A 23091-nucleotide genomic window follows, 5' to 3' on the forward strand; every position below is an offset into this window, starting at 1 on the left:
CTGAAGATTCTGGGTCGGATTTGCTGCAGAGTTTTCTGCAGAAAATCTGCCATGTGAAAATACCTTAATCCATGGATTATAAATAGTTATTAACTTTGAAACAAATTTTGCATAAATCAATAGTATAAGGGAATATAACAAATTTTGTAATATGCCTTATTCAAGAAAATGCCCCTTTCTCCACTTCAGCCCCCACTCCCTCCAAACTGTTCACTCACGAAATTGACTGAAAAACACAGACTATCAACTCACCGTAGCTTATAGAAGTCTATGGAAAGGGGGAGCAGGAGCAGAATGAGAGAGAGACAGACGGAGAGAGACACACAGATTCTGCTGTTGCAGCTTTTAATAAGTGTTATATCTAACCCCAGTGCTGGATTCACAGCTACACTGATCATCACTGTTGTAGGATGTCCTCCATGTTGCTGCTGATGATATGTGTGTACTACAAAGAGATAGAAGTGCAAAATGTTGTCTTCTCCTGTGTGCTGTGTATAAGAGACATGATAGCAGTTACGCTCCACCCACTTGCTAAGGGAAAACTGGGAATTTGAGAGAGAGAGCCTGCAGAGGTGAAAACTGCTTAAAAAAAAAAAATGCAGTATACAAGTCATATAACGGCTAGCAATAGTGTTATTCCTCATATACACACATAACAGCTCATTCTGAAATGTCACCTGAAAGGTTAGGTACGCTTTAAACGCAAGGCTGCATATTTAATGCACTACTATAATTAGACAGGATAAGTTTCCTATCTCTTTTTTTCCTATCTCTTTCTTTGCGTTGCTTTGTTAGCACAATATGGTTGTATTTTGTTAGTTTAAGCAGTCGTTTACTTTGCTATAATTAACATGAAGTGTAATTGAAAAGCATGTTGACGGTAATAGTTTTCATGCACCTGCATTCTGGTGTGGATAAAAAGAGGCAGCTGCTATGTAAGCTCATGAATGGATAATAATTGACTTAAGTACACTGTGACCACAGCCTATGTTCATTGCTCGGAGAAACAAGGAGATTTGATACTTGCCATTAAAATAAGAATGGTAATAAGAACTCTAGAACAGCAAACTGAACTGACTTATCTTGTTCCATGTGAAAGCAGACTTGTCAATACTTTATAAGAAATACTCTCTGTGCTGGGAAAGGTAACACATACTACGTCTATGGTTTACACAAGGTTTCAGGTCTGGTTATAAGAGCTCTCCTCTGCCAAAACATGATGTTAAGGCCGGATTCACACGAGCGTGTGCGTTTTGCGCGCGCAAAAAATGCAGCGTTTTGCGTGCGCAAAAGTTGCCTAAGAGCTGTTTGTGTCAGCAGCATATGATGCGTGGCTGCGTGATTTTCACGCAGCCGCCATCATTATGACACTCTATTTTTATGTTTGTAAACAGAAAAGTACGTGGTGCTTTTCTGTTTTCATTCATAGTTTTGACTACTGTAGCGCGCATCACACGCGGCACACGGAAGTGCGTCCGTGTGCCTTGCGCAGTTTTCACGCACCCATTGACTTCAATGGGTTCGTGATGCGCTAAAAACGGGCAAATACAGGACATGTCGTGAGTTTTACGCAGCGGACATACGCTGCGTGAAAATCACTGACAGTCTGAACGGCCCCATTGACTAACATAGGTCCGTGCGACGCACGTTGCACGGACGTATTATATGTTCGTCTGAATAAGCCCTTACAATGATATGAATCAGTGGCATGCAATTTTCATTCATTTCTCTTGTGGCTAGTTACAATAAGCTTTGTTTCATATTAATTTTATTAACATATATTTTATTTAACTGTTTCATAGTTATTTCTCAATGTTTATACAGCACTTACATGGTTTGCATCGTGATCTATGTTGATTGTCATCCCCGAAATCACTATAACAGATTAGCCGTGACTAGTTTTTGACTAGTTATTGTGAAGCCAGTGTTTCCAAGCAGGTTTGTGCGACTTACTATTTGTTCTCCACAGTTAGTTTACTGTCATTAACCGTGTCCAGTGGTGGTTTATACATTATCTCCGAACATGTTATATATTTTGGAAAAGGAAAAAAAATATGGCTGTCATCACCAAATTCACCAATGTGTGGTTTCCTTTCAAATAAAATTTATGCATTTAAATTAATTTTGTAAATGCATAGCAAGAATATTTTCCATAATTCTAGTAATGTATTGTTAAAATATCAAGTACAAGTTCCTTTAGCTTGGCACTCTGTGGTCTGGGAATCCCACTTGCTCAGCTTGTGCCCATATTAGTTCCCAACTCATGAGATCGGCAGTGAAGATCACCCCCATTTCTGCTTTCTACAGCTTGTTTTATTGCGAAGAAGAAAGCGGCCACAGATTTACTAATACTTCATTGATAAATTTGTCTAAAATGTTTTGCGGCAAAAAGAAGGCGCAAATTAGACCAGCATTTTGTCGCAGCACAAATAGTAAATCTGCCCCATTGTCTGGTACCTTAGTAATTTTAGTCATGTATGAATTAAAAATATTTATCTGCTCTTAGAAAATGAAGCATCTAGTACCCTCTGCAGTGTTCCTTTTGTCCCTCCTGGATGAACCCCATTTCTCCACCTCATCATTGTGAGTGGCTAATATATAAATACACATAATTTGTGTACAATTATTCAGTGTATTCATATGTAAAATGTTTCCCTTAAGCAGGCGTCTTTTTCCTTTGGGCCGCTTATAGGCACAGGCTGTGCGTATAGGTAAATCCGCCCCTGAATAGAGCCTTAACCTGTGCAGAAAAAAAAGAGAAATTCCCGACACAAACACACTAGAAGGGGACAAGGAACCCCAGAAATCTGACCCCAGAAGGCTGTTCTCTATAAATACATGAAAAAGGCTCTGTGTCAGGTAGATGCAGGGTGATCCCCCTTCCCTCACTCTCAGTGATGGTATTCAACATTGGTAAGATTTTTAGATAGTGGGGGATCAAGTTCTACAAGCATTTTCATATACAAAGTGCCTTGCCAAAGTATTTACCCCGTTAGTTTTTCTGTTTTTGTTGCTTTACGACATTGAATTAAAATGGATCTTTAGGGAGAATGTACGATTTGATTTACACAACATGCTTACCTCTAAGTCTTTTAAGGTATGTGTCTTCCTTATGCCCATTCTTCCAGGCAAAACTGTGCCAACTCCTTTAAGTTAGGTGGGTTGTGCTGGTGTACACCAGTCTTTAAAGAGTCTCTGTCACCACATTATAAGTGCCCTATCTCCTATATAAGGAGATGGGCGCTATAATGTAGGTGACAGCAGTGCTTTTTATTTAATAAAACAATCTGTTTTCACCACTTTATTAGCAATTTTAGATTTATGCTAATGAGTTGCTTAATGCCCAAGTGGGCGTGTTTTTACTTTAGACCAAGTGGGCGATGTACAAAGGAGTGTATGACGCTGACCAATCAGCGTCATGCACTCCTCTCCATTCATTTACTCAGCGCATAGGGATCCTGCTAGATCCTTATGTGCTGTCTTATACTAACACATTAACGATACTGAAGTGTTTAGACAGTGAATAGACATTCCACGGGATGTCTATTCACAATATGTGCACTTCGTTAATCTGTCTGTGATAGTTACAGCAGAGGAAGCGTAATCTCGCGAGATTACGCAGTAAATGACAGGTTACAACGAGATTACGCCTCCTCTGCTGTAACTACCATAGAAACAGTAACGAAGTGCAGAGATTGTGAATAGACATCACGTGGAATGTCTATTCACTGTCTAAACACTTCAATATCGTTAATGTGTTAGTATAAGACAGCACATAAGGATCTAGCAGGATCCCTATGCGCTGTCTAAATGAATGGAGAGGAGTGCATGACGCTGATTGGTCAGCGTCATACACTCCTCTGTACAACGCCCACTTGGTCTAAAGTAAAAACACGCCCACTTGGACATTAAGCAACTCATTAGCATAAATCTAAAATCGCTAATAAAGTGTTGAAAATAGATTGTTTTATTAAATAAAAAGCACTGCTGTCACCTAAATTATAGCGCCATATCCTTATGTAGGAGATAGGGCACTTATGATGTGGTGACAGAGCCTCTTTAAATCATGTCACAAATTCTAAATTGGATTGAGGTATGGCCTTTCACTAGGCCATTCCATTTCAGTACATATATACATCCCCAGAACAAAGCTCAGTACCTAAATACAACACCAGAACCAAGGTCAGTACATATATACAGGACCAGAACAAAGCTATATATGTACTGAGCTTTATTCTGGTGCTGGATATATGTACTGAACTCTGTTCTGGTGCTGTATATATGTACGAGCTTGGTTCTGATGCTGTATTTATGTACTGAGCTTTGTTCTGGTGTTGTATATATGTATTGAGCTTAGTTCTGGTGCTGTATTGATATGCTGTGCTTGGTTCTGGAGTTGTATATATGTACTGAGCATAGTTCTGGTGCTGTATTTATATGCTGAGCTTGGTTCTGGTGCTGTACATATGTACTGAGCTTGGTACTGGAGTTGTATATATGTACGGAGCTTCTCTTTGGTGCTTTATATATATACTGAGCTTTGTTCTGGTGATGTATTTATGTATCGAGCTTGGTTCTGATGTTGTATATATGTACTGAGGTTGGTTCTGATATTGTCTGTGTATATATATACTGAGCTTGGTTCTGAGGTTGTATATATGTATGAGCTTGGTTCTAGTGCTGTATATATACTGAGCTTGGTTCTCGTGCTGTATATATGTACTGAGCTTGGTTCTGATGTTGTATACATGTACTGAGCTTGGCTCTTATGTTGTATATATGCACTGAGCTTGGTTCTGGTGTTTTATATATGTATTGAGCTTTGTTCTGGTGTTGCATATATGTACTGAGCTTTGTTATGGTGGTGTATATATGTACTGAGCTTGGTTCTGGTGCTGTATTTATATGCGGAGCTTGGTTCTGGATTTGTATATTCGGAGCCCCACCGAACAAAATCTCCAAGCCCAGCTTAATGCGGCAAATAAAAAAGATGTTTTCATTTCAACTGTGAAGAGAAGACTTATATCTGCAGGTTTGACAGGTCGAATATCAGTAAGAAAGCTACTGCTAAGATTGCAAAATAAAACAAAAAGACTTGCCTGGGCCAAGCAGCAGCTCCAGTGGACTACTTAAGAGTGGAAGAAGGTCTAATGGACTGATGAATCAAAATTTGACATCTTTGGTTCATCACTCAGGGTTTTTGTACGTCATCGTGTACGTGAAAGGATGCTTCCTCAGTATGTGACACCAATTGTCAAACATGGAGGAGGAAGTGTGATGGTCTGGGGCTCTATTGCTGGATCCAGGCAGCCTTGGGGTCCTTCAATGGACCCTGGGCTGTCTGGCCATATATGGTATGTCCCTCATGATTCCTGTGATGCGATCCAAGGGGCATCCCCCCTTCTCATTTTCCCCTGAATGCTGCAGTCAGCTTTGATCGCAGCATTCAGGGGAATAGCTGCGGAGATGAGAGGTTTCTTTGACCTCCGCCGTTACAGCGGGACTGCGGCTGTGTAATACAGCCATTGCCCCACTTCTGACAACAAGTGCCCGCGTGGTCAGCGTGAGGTGATGCAGCGAGTGCTGCACTGATGAGCGGCTGTTTAGGCACGGAAGACAGAACATGGGGATGTTTTGTAGTGCGCCCGCCATGGTCGCATCACATCATGCTGAACGCGCACACACATGTCAGGACTCAGGAGCGGGGCAATGGCTGTATTACATAGTCGCAGCCCCACTCTCATACATTCATGTGTTACTATACTTAGCTGTGCGGCCGCACCTCTTAGTATCGAAATACATGACATAACAATATCGAAGTTTCGATGCATCGTGCATGCCTAGTATGTGTGCGTATGTATATATGTGTGTATGTAGGTCTCTATCCTATTCTAGTGTATTGTGTTGATTTAGCATTTGTTTAAACAAATTTAGCTTCTAATATCCTTGCTACAACTGGAGTTCTGTTTGTCGATACTGTGGATATCGAAATCTCAAAGTTACATTTGTTTTGTTTCCCATAGGTCTGGCAGCACTGATAGCATATTTGGACCAGTAAAAAATCCATGGAGCTTTTCGAAGCAATACAGGGAGAAGAGAATAGACTGTTGTCCCGATGGCAATGAAAATTCTGATTGGGTAATAAGTGGAGGAAGTTCAGGAGGCAGTGCTGCTTCTGTGTCAGCTGGAACATGCTACGTGTGAGTGACTGAACATAATAAAAAGCTTTTCCTTGTTCACAGTTCCATCCTTTCTTTATCAATAAATCTATTTAGGTTTGAATTTAACCCCTTCCCTCTTTAGCCACTTTTGACCTTCCTGACCGAGCCTCATTTTTCAAATCTGACATGTTTCACTTTATGTGGTAATAACTCCGGAATGCTTTCACCTATCCAAGCGATTCTGAGATTGTTTTCTCGTGACACATTGGACTTTAAGTTACTGGCAAAATTTGCTCGATATGTTCAGTATTTAATTGTGAAAAACACCAAAATTTAGCGAAAAATTGCAGAAATTAGCATTTTTCTCAATTTAAATGTATCTGCTTGTAATACAGGCAGTTATACCACACAAAATTGTTGCTAATTAACATCCCCCATATGTCTACTTTAGATTGGTATCGTTTTTTGAACATCCTTTTATTTTTCTATGACCTCACAAGGCTTAGAACTTTAGCAGCAATTTCTCACATTTTCAAGAAAATGTCAAAAGGCCATTTTTACAGGGGCCAGTTCAGTTGTGAAGTGGCTTTGAGGGCCTTATATATTAGAAACCCCCAAAAAGTCACCACATTTTAAAAACTTCACCCCTCAAAGTATTCAAAACAGCATTTAGAAAATGTCTTAACCCTTTACACATTTCACAGGAATTAAAGCAAAGTAGAGGTGAAATTTACAAATTTCATATTTTTTTGCAGAAATAAATTTTTAATACAATTTTTTTTATAACACAGAAGGTTTTACCAGAGAAATGCAACTCAATATTTGTTGCCCAGTTTCTGCAGTTTTAGGAAATATCCCACATGTGGCCGAAGCGTGCTACTGGACTGAAGCACCGGCCTCAGAAGCAAAGGAACACCGGGGTTGATTTTGGGGCCTTATTTTTGTTAGAATAAATTTTAAGCACCATGTCAGGTTTGAAGGGCTCTTGCGGTGCCAAAACAGTCAAAATCCACCAAAAGTGACCCCATCTGGGAAACTACACACCTCAAGGAAATTATCTAGGGGTACAGTGAGCATTTTGACCGCATAGGTTTTTTACAGAAATTATTGTAAGTAGACCATGAAAATTAAAATCAACATTTTTTCAAAGAAAATGTAGGTTTAGCGATTTTTTTTTCTCATTTCCACAAGGACTAAAGGAGAAAAAGCACCGTAAAATTTGTAAAGCAATTTCTCCCGAGTAAAACAATACCCCACATGTGGTAATAAACGGTTGTTTGGAGACACGGCGTGGCTGAGAAGGGAAAGAGCGCTATTTGGCTTTTGGAGCTCAAGTTTAGCAGGAATGGTTAGCGGAGGCCATGTCACATTTACAAAGCCCCTGAGGGGACAAAACAGTGGAAACCCCCCACAAGTGACCCCATTTTGGAAACTACACCCATTGAGGAAATTATCTAGGGGTATAGTGAGCGTTTTGACCTAACAGGTTTTTTGCATAAATTATTGGAAGTAGGCCCTGAAAATGACAATCTAAATTTTTTCAAAGAAAATGTAGGTTTAGCTAATTTTTTCTCATTTCCACAAGGACTGAAGGAGAAAAAGCACCGCAAAATTTGTAAAGCAATTTCTCCCGAGTAAAACAATACCCCACATGTGGCAATAACCGGCTGTTTGAACACACGGCAGGGCTTAGAAGGGATGGAGTGCCATTTGGCTTTTGGAGATCATATTTAGCAGGAATGGTTTGCGGAGGCCATGTCACATTTACGAAGTCCCTGAGGAGACAAAACAGTGGAAACCCCCCACAAGAGACCCCATTTTGGAGACTACACCCATTGAGGAAATTATCTAGGGGTATAGTGAGCGATTTGACACCACAGTTTTTTTGCAGAAATTATTGGAAGTAGGCCCTGAAAATCTACATTTTTTCAAAGAAAATGTAGGTTTAGCTTATTTTTTCTCATTTCCACAAGGACTGAAGGAGAAAAAGCACCACAAAATTTGTAAAGCAATTTCTCAATGCCCCACATGTGGTAATAAACGGCTGTTTGAAGACACGGCATGGCTTAGAAGGGAAAGAGCGCTATTTGGCTTTTGGAGATCACATTAAGCAGGAATGGTTTGCGGAGGCCATGTCACATTTGCAAAGCCCCTGAGGGGAAAAAAACAATGAAAACGCCCAAAAAGTGACTCCATTTAGGAGACTACACCTCTTGAGGAATTCATCTAGGGGTGTAGTGAGCGTTTTGACCCCACAGATGTTTCATAGAATTTATTAGAATTGGGCAGTGAAAATAAAAACAATCCTTTTTCTTCAATAAGACGTAGCTTTAGCTCAAATTTTTTCATTTTCGCAACAAATAAAGGAAAAAAAAGAACCCAACATTTGTAAAGCAATTTCTCCCGAGTACGGCAATACCCCATATGTGGTCATAAACTGCTGGTTGGGCACACGGCAAGGCTCAGAAGGGAAGGACCGCCATTTGGAGTGCAGATGTTGCTGGATTGGTTTCTGGGCGCCTGTGGGCCCAAAACAGTGGAAACCCCCCAGAAGTGACCCCATTTTGGAAACTACACTCCTCAATGCATTTACCTAGGGGTGTAGTAAGCATTTTAACCCTGCAGGTGATTGGCAGAAATTGGTGTGCACTCGATGTTGCAGAGTGAAAATGGGATTTTTTTCCGTAGATATGCTAATATGTGGTGCCCAGCTTGTGCCACCATAACAAGACAGCTCTCTAATTATTATGCTGGGTTTCCTGGTTTTAGAAACACCCTACATGTGGCCCTAATCTCTTGCCTGGACAGTCGACCAGGCTCAGGAGTGAAAGCGTACCATGTCAAATTGAGGCCTAATTTGGCGATTTACAAAGTATTGGTTCACAACTGCAGAGGCTCTGATGTGAAATAATAAAAATAAACCCCTGAGAAGTGACCCCATTTGGAAACTGCACCCCTCAAGGCATTTATTAAGGGGTGTAGTGAGCATTTTCACCCCACAGGTCTTTTCCATTAATGAATGCGCTGTGGATGGTGCAAATTCAAAATTTATATTTTTCCCTAGATATGCCATTCAGTGGCAAATATGTCGTGCCCAGCTTATGCCACTGGAGACACACACCCCAAAAATTGCTAAAAGGGTTCTCCCGGGTATGACGGTGCCATATATGTGGAAGGAAACTGCTGTTTGGGGACGCTGTAGGGTTCAGATGGGAGGAAATGCCATTTGGCTTTTGGAGCGTGGATTTTGCTTGGTAGTAGTTTTGTTTGGAGTCTTACTGGTGTTTCCGTTTATAATGTAGGGCATATGTAAGCCGGGCGGAGTATATAAGGGGCATAGTCAGGTGGTATAATAATGGGGTAAAAAAAAACAATAAAATGATCCATAGATGTGTGTTACGCTGTGACACAATCCTTTCTGCACAGGCCGGTGTCGCACTGATATATGGCGTCCTTTCTTATCCCCCTTTTGGTGCACATTCCGCGCCTTTGCAGTTTGGGGAATTTTGCTGGGAAAGTGTTCCTGGTATAATATGGGCACCGTCGCTTCCAGCGGATATGTTTGGGCCCTCCCTTTCCTGGTTCCCTAATTTTAGGTCCTTGATAAATCGCCTCTTCAAACAGAAGAAATGTTCCCCTCGGGCACAACTGCATATTTTTTTATTTCCTGAGTTATTGGAGCCATAACTAATTTTATTTTTCATAGACGTAGTGGTATGAGGGCTGGTTTGTTGCGGGACGAGCTGTAGTTATTATTGGTACCATTTTTGGGTACATGCAACTTTTTGATCACCTTTTATCCTATTTTTTGGGATGCCAGGTAAACAAAAAAACGCAATTCTGGCACAGCTTTTTTCGTTTTTTTTTTATACAGCGTTCACCATGCGTTATAAATTACATGTTCACGTTATTCTGCGGGTCAGTACGATTCCGGCGATACCTACTTTATAGCACTTTTTTATGTTTTACAACTTTTTGCACAATAAAGTAACTTTTGTAAAAAGAATGTATTTTTTCTGTCGCCAAGTTGTGAGAACCATAACTTTTTAATTTTTTTGTCGACGGAGGTGTATGAGGGCTTGTTTTTTGCGGGACGAGCTATAGTTTTTATAGGTATCATTTTTGGATACGTGCGACTTTTTGATCACTTTTTATTCTAACATTTGTAGGGCAAAGTGACCAAAAAACAGAAACTCTGGTAACGTTTTTTACGTTTTTTTTTTACGCTGTTCACAGCGTGCAATAAATAATATAATATTTTGATACCTCCGGTCGTTACGGTCGTGGCGATACCAAATACATATGGTTTATTATTATTTTTCAATAATAAAGGACTTGATAAGTGTAAAAGGGGGATTGTGTTTTATTTCATTGCTTGAAACTTTTATTGTTTTCAAACTTTTATTTTTTGCACTTTTTTTTACACTTTTTTATACTTTTTTTTACACTTTTTTATACTTTTTTTTACACTTTTTCTCAAGTCCTACTAGGGGACTTGAAGGTCCAACGGTCAGATTTTTTTTTTTCTAATACATTGCACTACCTATGTAGTGCAATGTATTAGATCTGTCAGTCATTCACTGACAGCAAGCCGATTAGGCTTCGCCTCCCGGCGGGGCCTAAATCGGCTTCCGTAATGGCAGAGCAGGAGACCATTGTGTCTCCTGTTGCCATAACAGCAGTCGCCAGTCCTGATTGCCTGTCAGGGCTGGCGATCTGCTAGTAACCGCTACGATGCAGCAATCGCTTTCGATTGCTGCATCGAAGGGGTTAATGGCAGGGATCGGAGCTAGCTCCGGTTCCTGCCGTTACAGGTTGATGTCAGCTGTACAGTACAGCTGACTTCCACCGCTGATGACGCCGGATCAGCTCCTGACCCGGCGCCATCTTGCCGGCAGCTACGGAAGCCGATCAGGCTCCGCCGCCGGTCGGATCTTGACCGGCTTCGGTGCTAGGCAGACCGGGAGGCCAGTATTAGGCCTCCGATTGCCATTGCAGCCACCGGAACCCCGGCAATTTCATTACTGGGGTTCCGATGAGCTGCAAACACCTTAAGTGCAGCGATCGCGTTTGAGCGCTGCACTTAAGGAGTTAATGGCGGGGATCGAAGCTAATTTCGGTCCCCGCCGTTACAGCCGGATGTCAGCTGTAAGATACAGCTGAGATCCAGTGATGATGGCACCGGCTCAGCTTCTGAGCCGGTCCCAAACATTTGGCGTACATGTACGGCAAGATGCGTGAAGTCAATGCTTTCCATGACGTACATGTACGGCAAGTGTTGGGAAGGGGTTAAAAAATAAAAGTTTTGTTGTAATCTGAACCCTCAAGTGTAGCTAAACATTTGACAAACTTCTGACATGTCATAGTGACATGTCAGAAGTTTGGATTGGAGGGGGTCCAAGCACCGAGACCCCCACCAATCACTAGAACGAAGCAGCTGAAGCGCTTGTATAAGCGCTCAGCTGCTTCGTGTCTATTCAGCTTTTTCCGGAAAGCCGATGTATCGGAGTATGGGCTCATAGACTTTATATTGAGTCCGTACACAATACATTTATTTCCGGAAACAGCCGAACAGACACGAAGCGGCTGAGCGCTCACACGAGCGCTTCAGCTGCTTCGTTCTAGAGATTGCTGGGGGTCTCGGTGCTCGGACCCCACCAATCCAAACTTCTGACATGTCACTGTGACATGTCAGAAGTTTGTCAAACGTTTAGCTACACTTTAAGTCTTTTGTGCAGGAGCATGTTTTTTTCAGTGGAGGGGTTATTATATAAAAGATATCTCTGTGCTTTCTTAACTTCACATTTGCAATCCATTAAAATTCCTTTAATCCAGCATTATTCGGACCAGATAGGCGCTAGATTATCAAACATTGTAGGTTATGGGATAGTCATAGAGAAGTACCTTCTAAAATACAGTCTAAGGCCTCATGCACACGACCGTATTTTTTCCCACCCGTAAATACTGGCGTAAATACGGGTCCGGTGTCACACGTATTCGACCCATTTTGCACCAGTATTTACGGGCCCGTGCCTGTAAATACGGGCCCGGTGTCACCCGTATTCCACCCGTATTTACGGGCACGTTTTTGGCTGCAAAATTACACTGCAGTAATCGGCAACCCCTTCTCTCTATCAGTGCAGGATAGAGAGAAGGGACAGCCCTTTCTGTAATAAAAGTTAAAGAAATTCATACTTACCCGGCCGTTGTCTTGGTGACGCGTCCCTCTCTTCACATCCAGCCCGACATCCCTGGATGACGCGGCAGTCCATGTGACCGCTGCAGCCTGTGATTGGCCTGTGATTGGCTGCAGCGGTCACATGGGCTGAAACGTCATCCAGGGAAGTCGGGCCGGATGTCGAGAGGGACGCGTCACCAAGGCAACGGCTGGGAGACCGGACTGGAGGAAGCAGGATGTTCTCGGTAAGTATGAACGTCTTTTTTTTTTTACAGGTTGCTCTATATTCTGATCGGAATTCACTGTCCAGCGTGCTGAAAGAGTTACTGCCGATCAGTTAACTCTTTCAGCACTCTGGACAGTGACTATTTACCGACGTCGCCTAGCAACGCTCCCGTAATGACGGGTGCACACACGTAGTCACCCGCTATTACGGGAGCCCCATAGACTTCTATGGGCTGTCCGTGCCGTTATTACGGCCTAAAATAGGACATGTTCTATCTTTTTCAACGGCACGGGCACCTTCCCGTAAGAAAACGGGAAGGTACCCGTGGCCAATAGAAGTCTATGAGCCCGTTATTACGGGTCGTAATTACGACCCGTAATAACGGGTGTTTTTACGGTCGTGTGCATGAGGCCTAATAAAATGTTAATTGAAAACCTGCTACTACAATTTTGTTTTTTGATCAGAGAAAGTTCTTATTGATTCTCTCTTGACTATTGATTCTGCTTCTGGTCCTGTAAAACTCCCTAATGTATTGCAGTTCTGTGCTGGAAACATGCCAGGTTATCAGACTTTTTGGATTATCGAATGACAAGTTTGACTGTACTGGCATATTAGTATATCTATCATAGATTAGTGGAAAAATTGTACATATGTGTCCATGAACACAACCATCGGAACTAGCAGCATTCAAAGAAATGGAAAACGATCACAATAGAAAATGGTTTATATCACACAGATTTACTCGTTTTGTGTCCTTTCACAAATGGCTTTACTTTCTTTCTGTGGTAAAAGGAATGTTGTATTTTTCCTGAACTATCCACATGTCCCATTACTTGTGTTTTTGTGTATGCCACTGTCTGTCAGAGTAGATGGCAAGCCTTGTGAGCTAATTCCGTCACAACTCCTAATGATTTGAGGGGATTCAAATATCTATTAGCATGTTTGTTCTGTACATAGAACTAGTTTTGCATTAAAGTCTGCACATGTAAATATAATATAAAAGAAAAGACATGTGAAGCTAAGTTGCCATTGTTTTTTATTTTTTGCATTTGCAGAAAGTATTTGCGCAAATTACTTTTACTACATAATTACTTTTTACTACTTAGTTTGTTAAATATACAAAGTGGTAACAATATCTAATAACCATAAAAATTATTTCTCCCATATTTTTACCATATGATACTGTTGCCATAGATTTTGAGGTGCATCAGCAGGTTGGTGTTTTTGAGACTCTTCAGGCTTGTCTTGCTGTTTTTGGACACAAGACCTCTTTAACCACTTGCGGACCGGCCAATGACCCTAGACTTTCTGCCTTCCTGACCACTGAATACAAGGGCTGTGAATACAGTTCTGGAAGAGGCAATACACATTGCAGATCCATTCCCGGCACCCAGGTGATCGAGGGGGCTGGGTAGCTGCAGGAGCTGTTGGATTTAGCAGATCAGCTCTCAGTGCATGCCAGGAGGCTATATTTCTCCTTGTAACTGAGGTTGATATAGGTCAGCTCCAGTTACAGGGAAAATGAGTAATAAAAAAAAGTAATGTTAAAATGTGCCCCAAAGGTTTCTTATGATCTTATGGAAAAAAAAAGTAGAGTGCCACTTCTAGCCCAAACCACAGCTGCACCATGCCCCCGACGACCGCAAACTATACACCCCCTATATAGAAATGACCGAAATGGAAAGGGGGACATAATTGAAACATTTATTTATTTATCTTGGTTGCATTCTTTGCGCTATTAAAAAAACAAAAACAAATAAAACAACTTTTTTTGGTTAACTTTTTTACACTTTTCACCTGATAACACTTTTTTTTTTGTGTGTGTTATGTATCATGGGAAAAAGACGTAATAGTTATTTTAATGACTGAACAAGAAAATACGTTATAGCTTTCAAACCTGCGTGTACTATAAAGAGAAATTTTCGTGTATACCACAATACAGACATACATCTAAATGTGTATGGCCACTGTATGTCAACCGAAACCACCGATTTCTGCGGCACCGGCCAACCATCTAATGTCTATGGAGTTGTCTCGACTCTCCCCAGACGGCAGATGTCGAGGCAAGAGAAGGATTGGCCAGTTGGATTCGAACATGCCCTATTCTTCTGTTTGCAAAGAGATGAGCCGCATCCAACTGCCCTATCCTTCTGTTTGCAAAGAGATGAGCCGCTGCTAGAAGTGTCTGGCAGCGGTTTTACTCCTCCCTATTGAGAATAGATGCACTCTCGACCGAGCGTGCATGTGTTTTTGGGGGGGGGGGGGATCGGGAGGAATAGCTGTCAGCCGAACGACTGCTATCTGAAATGTATCGCTAGCTTTAATCATTCAGCACCCTGGGTGAACCTAACACCCCCTCCCCCTTCTTGCTTTTTTGTTTTAAATGTTGATAGGGAGAAAGAGAAATTTCTTTCTCGCACAAATTACTCTTCTAATTGGTTATCACTGCTCAGTTTTGATTCCAGAATTTGATGCGGTCCGTTGCCAGAAACCAGTGTAAGGCTTAGATTAGAATTAGAGAAAAAGCTTTTACTATATAATGACCAACCTATTACGTAGTGTTGTATCGATTAACATTAGTGGAGTTCAGAACTTATTTTCTATTGCTTATATAGCGCCAATGTATTCCAAAGCACTGTACAGAGATTGCCATCACTCGCATCATTCCCTGTCTCCAATGGGGCTAACAATCAAATTGAGCACCAACACACGCTAAGGCAAATAAACCTACTAGTATGCTTTTTGAGTAAGAGAGGAAACCCATAGAAACACAGGGAGAACATACAAAACTCCATGCAGACGTTAGATTTGAACCCAGTACAGCAGTCCTGCCCGAATAAGCACACATTGACCAGCTAGTTGGTGTCCTGGTCACCCTAAGATCTATTGCTTCAATTTTGCAGGGCAGCAGCAGTAGCCAATTAGATATTAGAAAATGTTTAATATTTTATTATTTTGTGTAACCAGTATTGAATAATTGTTATAACAATTCCTACCCAAATGTGTATTGTTAGAGGTAATTTGTAATTTATTTGTGATTGTTGTTAAAAATTACCAATATAGTCTCTGCACTTCTCTTTTGCCCGTCTAACCACCTGTCCCCTCAATCCCATTCCTTCACATCTTGTCAATGCTGTCACCAGCTGTTATTCCCTGCTTGACTAAGATATTCTCTCTCTGTCTCTCTCTCTCTCCTTCACAAGTGAGACTTTTTGATGTAAAACCAATAAAAAAAAGCTTAATTACCATCGGCCGTAGTCGTAGCGACTCAATCCTTTATAGATGTATGTTGCAGCTACCAAGAGGAAGTATGGAGCAGGCGCACGGAGTGAGCCTGCTCCATACTCAGCCGGTGTCAGCTGTATGATACAGCCAACACCTAAACCGCAATGGCCAGGATCTAAAATAACTCAAATCCCGGAGGTTTAACCATATAGATGCAATCAATAGCAACTGAGGCATCTTAGACATTAGAAAGGGGCAGCCCCCTCCTTCAGCCCATCACCCCCCCCATGGCGTGATCACGGTATCCGCCATCTTTCATAGATATTGCAGTGGATTGTAGTATTGTGTATTGTAGCAGTGATCAAACGATCAGTATTTAAGTGCCCTATTGGAAAAAAACTGTAAAACACCGTTGAGTATTACAAATTTTAATTATCGACAAAAATATATTAAAAGTTTAAAGAAAACTTTAGATCTTTTTCCCCTAAAGTACTGTAAAAAATAAAAAAAGGAAACCGAATTGGTATTGCTGTATCCATTAAAGTCCAAACTATCAAAATATCATGTTATTTTACCAGCCGGATGGAAGTCGTAGAAAAAAATATATCACAATACAAGAATTGCTGTTTTTTTTGTCTCTCACTTCCCTAAAAAAATTGAATACAAAATGATCAAAAAGTTGTATGTACCAACAAAAACTGCAGCTCACACCGATTTATAGACAGAAAACTAAAAAAGTTTTGGGAATATGGTGACAGAATTTTTTTTTAACCATTTGTTTTCTTTGTAAAAGTAGTACATCATAAAAAACTATATAAATTTGACCCACAGAATACAGTTAACATGTCATTTTTACCGCATGGTGAGCGCCGTAAGAACTAACCCAAAAAAACAAAAGAGGAATTGCAGTTTTCTTTTTTCAATTTTACCCCTCAAAGATTCTATTTTAGTTTAGAAGGCGGGAGGAAAAAACAAACTTGAGAAAATGCTAATTAGCCTGCAAGGCCAAGGGGATAAAGGAGACTATCCTATCCTGGTTCTATCTCTCTGAACGCTCTTTCAGTGTGTCCTTTGCTGGCTCTACTTCCACTCCACTCTCTCTTTGTCGGGGTTCCCCAAGGTTCAGTGTATTCCGTGTCCTGTTTTCTCTCTAAACAATTCCAGTTGGGCAGACGGTCAGCAGGTTTGGTTTTCAGTATCATCTTTATGCTGAAGACATTCAACTATGTACATCCTCCCAGGACATTTCTCCTGCTCTCCTAAGGAACACTAGTTAGTGTCTGTCATCTGTCTCTATATCTCAAACTTAAAGCACTCCATTTATTTATTTTTTATTGCACCCTCCATTTGTACATTGGTGTTTCAGTGGGGTGCTATGTGCAGAAATACTTACCGATCCCCACATCTTGTCGTTTTTGGGTCCAGCGTGGCTCACGTGATCTTCCCTCTGACTTGTCTTGAATCGCTGCTTTTCAGAAAACCGGAAGTCAGGCTCTCAATGCATTCCTATGGAGCCTCGTTCCGATTCCCCTAGGAGTGCATTGAGAGCCTGAGTTCCGGTTTACTCAAAATCACAGTGAATCCATACAGTTCAGAAGGAAGATCACGTGAGCCACGCTAGACCCAAAAACGACAAGATGCGGGGATCGGTAAGTATTTCTGCACATAGCAACCCCACTGAAACACCAATGTAAAAATGGAGGGGAAAATAAAAAAAGTGGAGTTCTTCTTTAATCTTTCTAAAACTGAACTCCTTTGTTTCCTCCATCATATTCTTCACATAAAATCTGATGTCTCCATCTCTACCTATAACCCCACCATCCTCCTTAAACATTAGGCCCGATCTATTGAAGTTATACTTGACTCTGACCTGTCCTTTCTTCCCCACTTTTAACCCTTTGTCAAATCCTGTTGCCTTTAGCTAAAAAATTAACTTTCGTATACGTCCCTACCTTATCACTGACACTGTTAAAATGCTAATCCAGGACCTAATAATTTCTCGTCTAGACTACTGTAACTCGCTACTAATTGACATGCCAGGGTGATCTCTCTGTATAGCAGTTAAACTAATTCCTCTGCTCTCTATCGCTCATTACACTGGTTACCTGTTTCTTGCACAGTTAAATTCAAAACTCTCATCCGAGTGTATATGGCTTAACACAATTCTGCACCATCATACATCTCTGCTCCCATCTTTGTTTATAGTTCACTGAAGTAACAATAAAGTAAAAAATACCTTTTAATTAGTAACTAGTTAAAAACAGGGGTAACACACCACTGTGACATAAGCCCCACCGTGATTGTTAAAAAACGTATTAAACAAAAAACACTGAGTCATTGTGATACATCTAACTCGGTGTTTATAACAATATTATGTCTGGAAACAGCATATATCCAGGGCACATCAGTAGTACAATCCCAAAATAAAGCACAGGCGTCCGAATAGATCGGGTCTCCTAGTGCTGGGTGTAACACGATATGACTATCCCCAATGCAAACATTCCATAAACAGAACAACGACCCTACGCGTTTCAGGTACTCATCCTCAGGGGTCCGTATAATGGTAAACTCTGGCCTTCACACCAGCGATAGAATCCTTTAACAGCAGATATTCTGCTGTGCGTCACGGCAAAGATGCACGTATTGATGTCAACGGCATACTTCATTGCAGGCGCTACGTTACTATAAACGCTAAACTCCACCCCTCGTATTCTAGCGGCAAACATGAACTGACCAATCCCCACACCCTCACGATTAGTGACACCTGCCCATGTGACCCCCCGCCGTCAGCTGACAACCAGGGGTCATCATCGGCCGCATCAAGCCGCACGCGCAGGCGCAGTAGAAGTCAGGGACAAATTCGCCCAGACTGCCAAAATAGGAGAAGGTAAGCGCTACACGATAATGGATTGTAAGTAAATCTCGCGGGACAGTTAAACACCGCAAGTAGGCTACCTCACAAAGCAACTAAAAATGTAATTAATCACATGTAGGGTGGAAGGAAATACGATCCCTCATGACATGGGGGACCGAGAGACGATCGCCGTTAAAAAACGGCAGACCAATAGGGCCATCTCAAACCTACATGTGTTGGGCAAAAATGAACTCACCCACCCCCTGGGCAACCCAAGGGAGATAGGTCGTCCATACGGAGTGTTAAATAAAACATGTATAATTAGTCTGCTCATTTAAACCAGGGGGTGGGTGAGTTCATTTTTGAGTTCATTTTTGCCCAACACATGTAGGTTTGAGATGGCCCTATTGGTCTGCCGTTTTTTAACGGCGATCGTCTCTCGGTCCCCCATGTCATGAGGGATCGTATTTCCTTCCACCCTACATGTGATTAATTACATTTTTAGTTGCTTTGTGAGGTAGCCTACTTGCGGTGTTTAACTGTCCCGCGAGATTTACTTACAATCCATTATCGTGTAGCGCTTACCTTCTCCTATTTTGGCAGTCTGGGCGAATTTGTCCCTGACTTCTACTGCGCCTGCGCGTGCGGCTTGATGCGGCCGATGATGACCCCTGGTTGTCAGCTGACGGCGGGGGGTCACATGGGCAGGTGTCACTAATCGTGAGGGTGTGGGGATTGGTCAGTTCATGTTTGCCGCTAGAATACGAGGGGTGGAGTTTAGCGTTTATAGTAACGTAGCGCCTGCAATGAAGTATGCCGTTGACATCAATACGTGCATCTTTGCCGTGACGCACAGCAGAATATCTGCTGTTAAAGGATTCTATCGCTGGTGTGAAGGCCAGAGTTTACCATTATACGGACCCCTGAGGATGAGTACCTGAAACGCGTAGGGTCGTTGTTCTGTTTATGGAATGTTTGCATTGGGGATAGTCATATCGTGTTACACCCAGCACTAGGAGACCCGATCTATTCGGACGCCTGTGCTTTATTTTGGGATTGTACTACTGATGTGCCCTGGATATATGCTGTTTCCAGACATAATATTGTTATAAACACCGAGTTAGATGTATCACAATGACTCAGTGTTTTTTGTTTAATACGTTTTTTAACAATCACGGTGGGGCTTATGTCACAGTGGTGTGTTACCCCTGTTTTTAACTAGTTACTAATTAAAAGGTATTTTTTACTTTATTGTTACTTCAGTGAACTATATAATTTACTCATATTGTGGGAGCACAATTAGATTTCTATCAAACTAGACAGTGAAATTCCATCTTTGTTTAACAACCCACTCGTGCTCTTCTCTCAGTTCATGCGGCTTCATGCAAATTATTATGTATATTATGGACAAAATTAGCACCTTGTACCTATTTTGTAGCTTCCTCCCATTCGATTTAATTTCCCTCCTTTTTTTTTTTTTGCTTCATTGTCTTTTCATTTTGTTTTATTTTATTTTGTTACTACCCCAACTGTAAAGTTCTGCAGAATATGTTTGTGCTATATAAAAATTATATGGTATTTGATAACATTAACAAATGTAATACATTTTAATAAAGAGCATGACCACTAAAAATCTTGATTATTAAACAGGGCCCTGGGATCTGATACAGGAGGATCAACCCGGAACCCAGCATCTCACTGTGGCATAGTGGGCTTGAAACCAACCTATGGGCTTGTGTCTCGCCATGGACTAATCCCGTTGGTAAACTCCATGGATGTACCTGGAATTTTAGCAAGATGTGTCGATGATGCAGCAACTGTTCTAGGTAATATACAAACATATTTGTCTTACAACTTTACAAATTACTTTTTACTTCTGATCAACAAACATCTTTGTTTTTAGGTGTACTTGCTGGCCATGATCCACAAGACTCAACAACAATCCAAGATTACTTCCAGCCGTTCACTCTTCCAGATGCAATAGATATGACTAAGCTCTGCATAGGAATTCCAAAGGTAATACCCAATTTCTTAATGCCAAATTAGTTTTTGGCCTTAAAATACCAGAAGTGTAGCTGACTATCCAGATAGTTGGGTTTTATATTGTATTTTAGAGTTGCCCATAAAATGAAAGTCATTGATTCTAGTCTTTGCGATAGCTTAGCTATTCCTCAGCCATATTAGAATACTAAACATCTGCCCTGTATATACCTAAAATAGACCTGAGTGGGTTAACAGAGTTTACCTGTGCTATTAACACTTACCATAAGCTGTAAAATACATCACCTAATTGTATTCCTATGCATAGGACAATTTTGCTCCAGATTAGAAGACTTGCTCTCTCCATTCTTACCCTGCTGTAGGTCTGTATATGCCTGGTGTACTAATTCAAGTAGGCATAACATGCACAGATGCCCAATAATGGGAGTAACAAACGCAGTTTGACAGGTGGAGGGGAAATAAGATGGTACATGGAATTGTAAATATATATTTGTATACAGCCTGTCACTGAGTGACCATTTCTGTATAGCCTTCAAAATGGCTGACTGTAGTAGAATTTCTTGTCCAACCTTAAAATAAGGATAGCTTAGTAGCACAAACTATAGATCTAATAAGTAAAATTCAGTTTAGACTAAGGGTCCGTGCACAAAGCTGTATTACTGATTTGTGTCGTACAAATCTGTAATATGGCGCCCATTGTCTGCTATGTGCTCATACTGTTTCCCTTGTAGGGACTCTGTGCTGCCTTACAGGGTCCGTGCATGTGGCAATGCAATGTGCATGAATCCTAAGAAACAGAATATTTAAAGCGTACCTAACTTTTCAGGTGAATTTTCAGAATAAGCTGTCATATGTGTGTACATAACAAATAACACTATTTCTGGCAATTATATAACTAGTATTCTGTATTTTTTTTTTAGCAGTTTCCCTCTGCAGGCTCTATCTTTAAATCTCAGTTGTCTCAGAGCTAGTGGGCAGAGCTTAACGACTATTATGTCTTCTATAAACTGCACACATAGAGAGCAATCCTGCTGTCCTATCTCTATCTATCACATATATATAAATGCAGCAGCAACATGGAGGACATTATACAGCAGTGTAGCTGAAAATCTTTCACTGGGCTGAGATAAAACAGGGGGCTGCAGTATATCTGTGTGTATCTTTTTTACTCTGCTCCTCTCCGTAGACTTGTATGGGTAGCATATCTGTGTCTCCTCTCTCTGCTCCCTCCTCCTGCTATCCCCTCCCCTCTCCATAGACTTGTATGGGCAGCATTTCTGCGTCTCCTCTCTATGCTAGCTCACTCCTGCTCCCCCTCCCCTCTCCATAGACTTTTATTGGCAGGCTGTGGAGAGGCACACCCCCACTTCCTGTAGTCCAGTTCCTCTGCTATGTAGCTAGGGATGGATTTTGCTTCACAATGGGGTTAGACAGCAAATTACAGGAAGGGAGACACCTAGTGGCAGTAGGTTAACACAGAATTTGGATGGAGAAAACAGCTGCATTTTAACAATAAGTAAATTACAAAGTTGATCTATATCAGGTATACTATTAGATTAGCTAAAATTGTTTGAAAAGTTAGTTATCCATTGAAGAACACATGTAAGTATCATTATGTGGGCGGAGATTCAGTACAGAAAGATAAGCCTGATTAGTTATTTTCCTTTTCATATTAGCCCAATTTTTTTTCTATTTTGGTTCAATGAATGTTTATTGTTTTGTAACTTGGACTCTTTCGTGGACTAAATTTAGCAATTTTTATCTTTTTATTTGTTTCATAAAGGAATACCATGCACCCGGATTATCTTCTGAAATACTCCCTCTCTGGTCAAAAGCTGCAGATTTGTTGGAGAATGCTGGAGCCAAGGTGGTTGAGGTTTCAATGCCTCACACATGCTACTCTATTGTTTGTTACCATGTCCTATGCACAGCTGAAGTAGCTTCAAATATGGCTCGATTTGATGGACTGGAATATGGTAAGGAGTTCATCTAACATTCATGGTATAATAATGTTTAATAGGCTTCTGACATTGTTATGTACAGTACTGTGCAAACGTTTTAGGCAGTTGTAGAAAAATGCTGCAAAGTAAGAATGCTTTCAAAAATAGAAGTGTTAATAGTTTTTTTTATCAATTAACAAAATGCAAACTGAATGAACAGCAGAGAGATCTAAATCAAATCAATATTTGGTGTGACCACCCTTTGTCTTCAAAACCGCATTCATTCTTCTAGGTTGTTCCAAACATCTTCAATAACTAACCATAGATCTTCTGTGGCTGTAGGCTTCCTCAAATCATTCTGTCTCTTCGTGTAATCCCAGACGGACTCAATGATTTTGAGATCAGGGCTCTGTGGGGGATATCATCACTTCCAGGGCTCCTTGTTCTTCTTTACGCTGAAGACTGTTCTTAATGATATTATCTGTACGTTTGGGGTCATCGTCCTG

General features: G+C 41.1%; 1 protein-coding gene across 2 annotated transcripts in view; it reads left to right on the forward strand.

Annotated features, from left to right (window-relative positions):
• Positions 1-23091, forward strand: part of QRSL1 (glutaminyl-tRNA amidotransferase subunit QRSL1) — a 67105-nt gene that overhangs the window by 17455 nt on the left and 26559 nt on the right. For both annotated transcript variants that reach the window (XM_075862226.1, XM_075862227.1), the window contains 4 exons: positions 6024-6200; positions 20295-20470; positions 20548-20660; positions 22429-22621. In XM_075862226.1, the coding sequence (XP_075718341.1) occupies positions 6024-6200; positions 20295-20470; positions 20548-20660; positions 22429-22621 (659 nt within the window). The remainder of the gene's footprint in view (positions 1-6023; positions 6201-20294; positions 20471-20547; positions 20661-22428; positions 22622-23091) is intronic.

Source organism: Rhinoderma darwinii, chromosome 4 (genome assembly GCF_050947455.1).
Source record: "Rhinoderma darwinii isolate aRhiDar2 chromosome 4, aRhiDar2.hap1, whole genome shotgun sequence".
Taxonomy (NCBI): domain Eukaryota; kingdom Metazoa; phylum Chordata; class Amphibia; order Anura; family Rhinodermatidae; genus Rhinoderma; species Rhinoderma darwinii.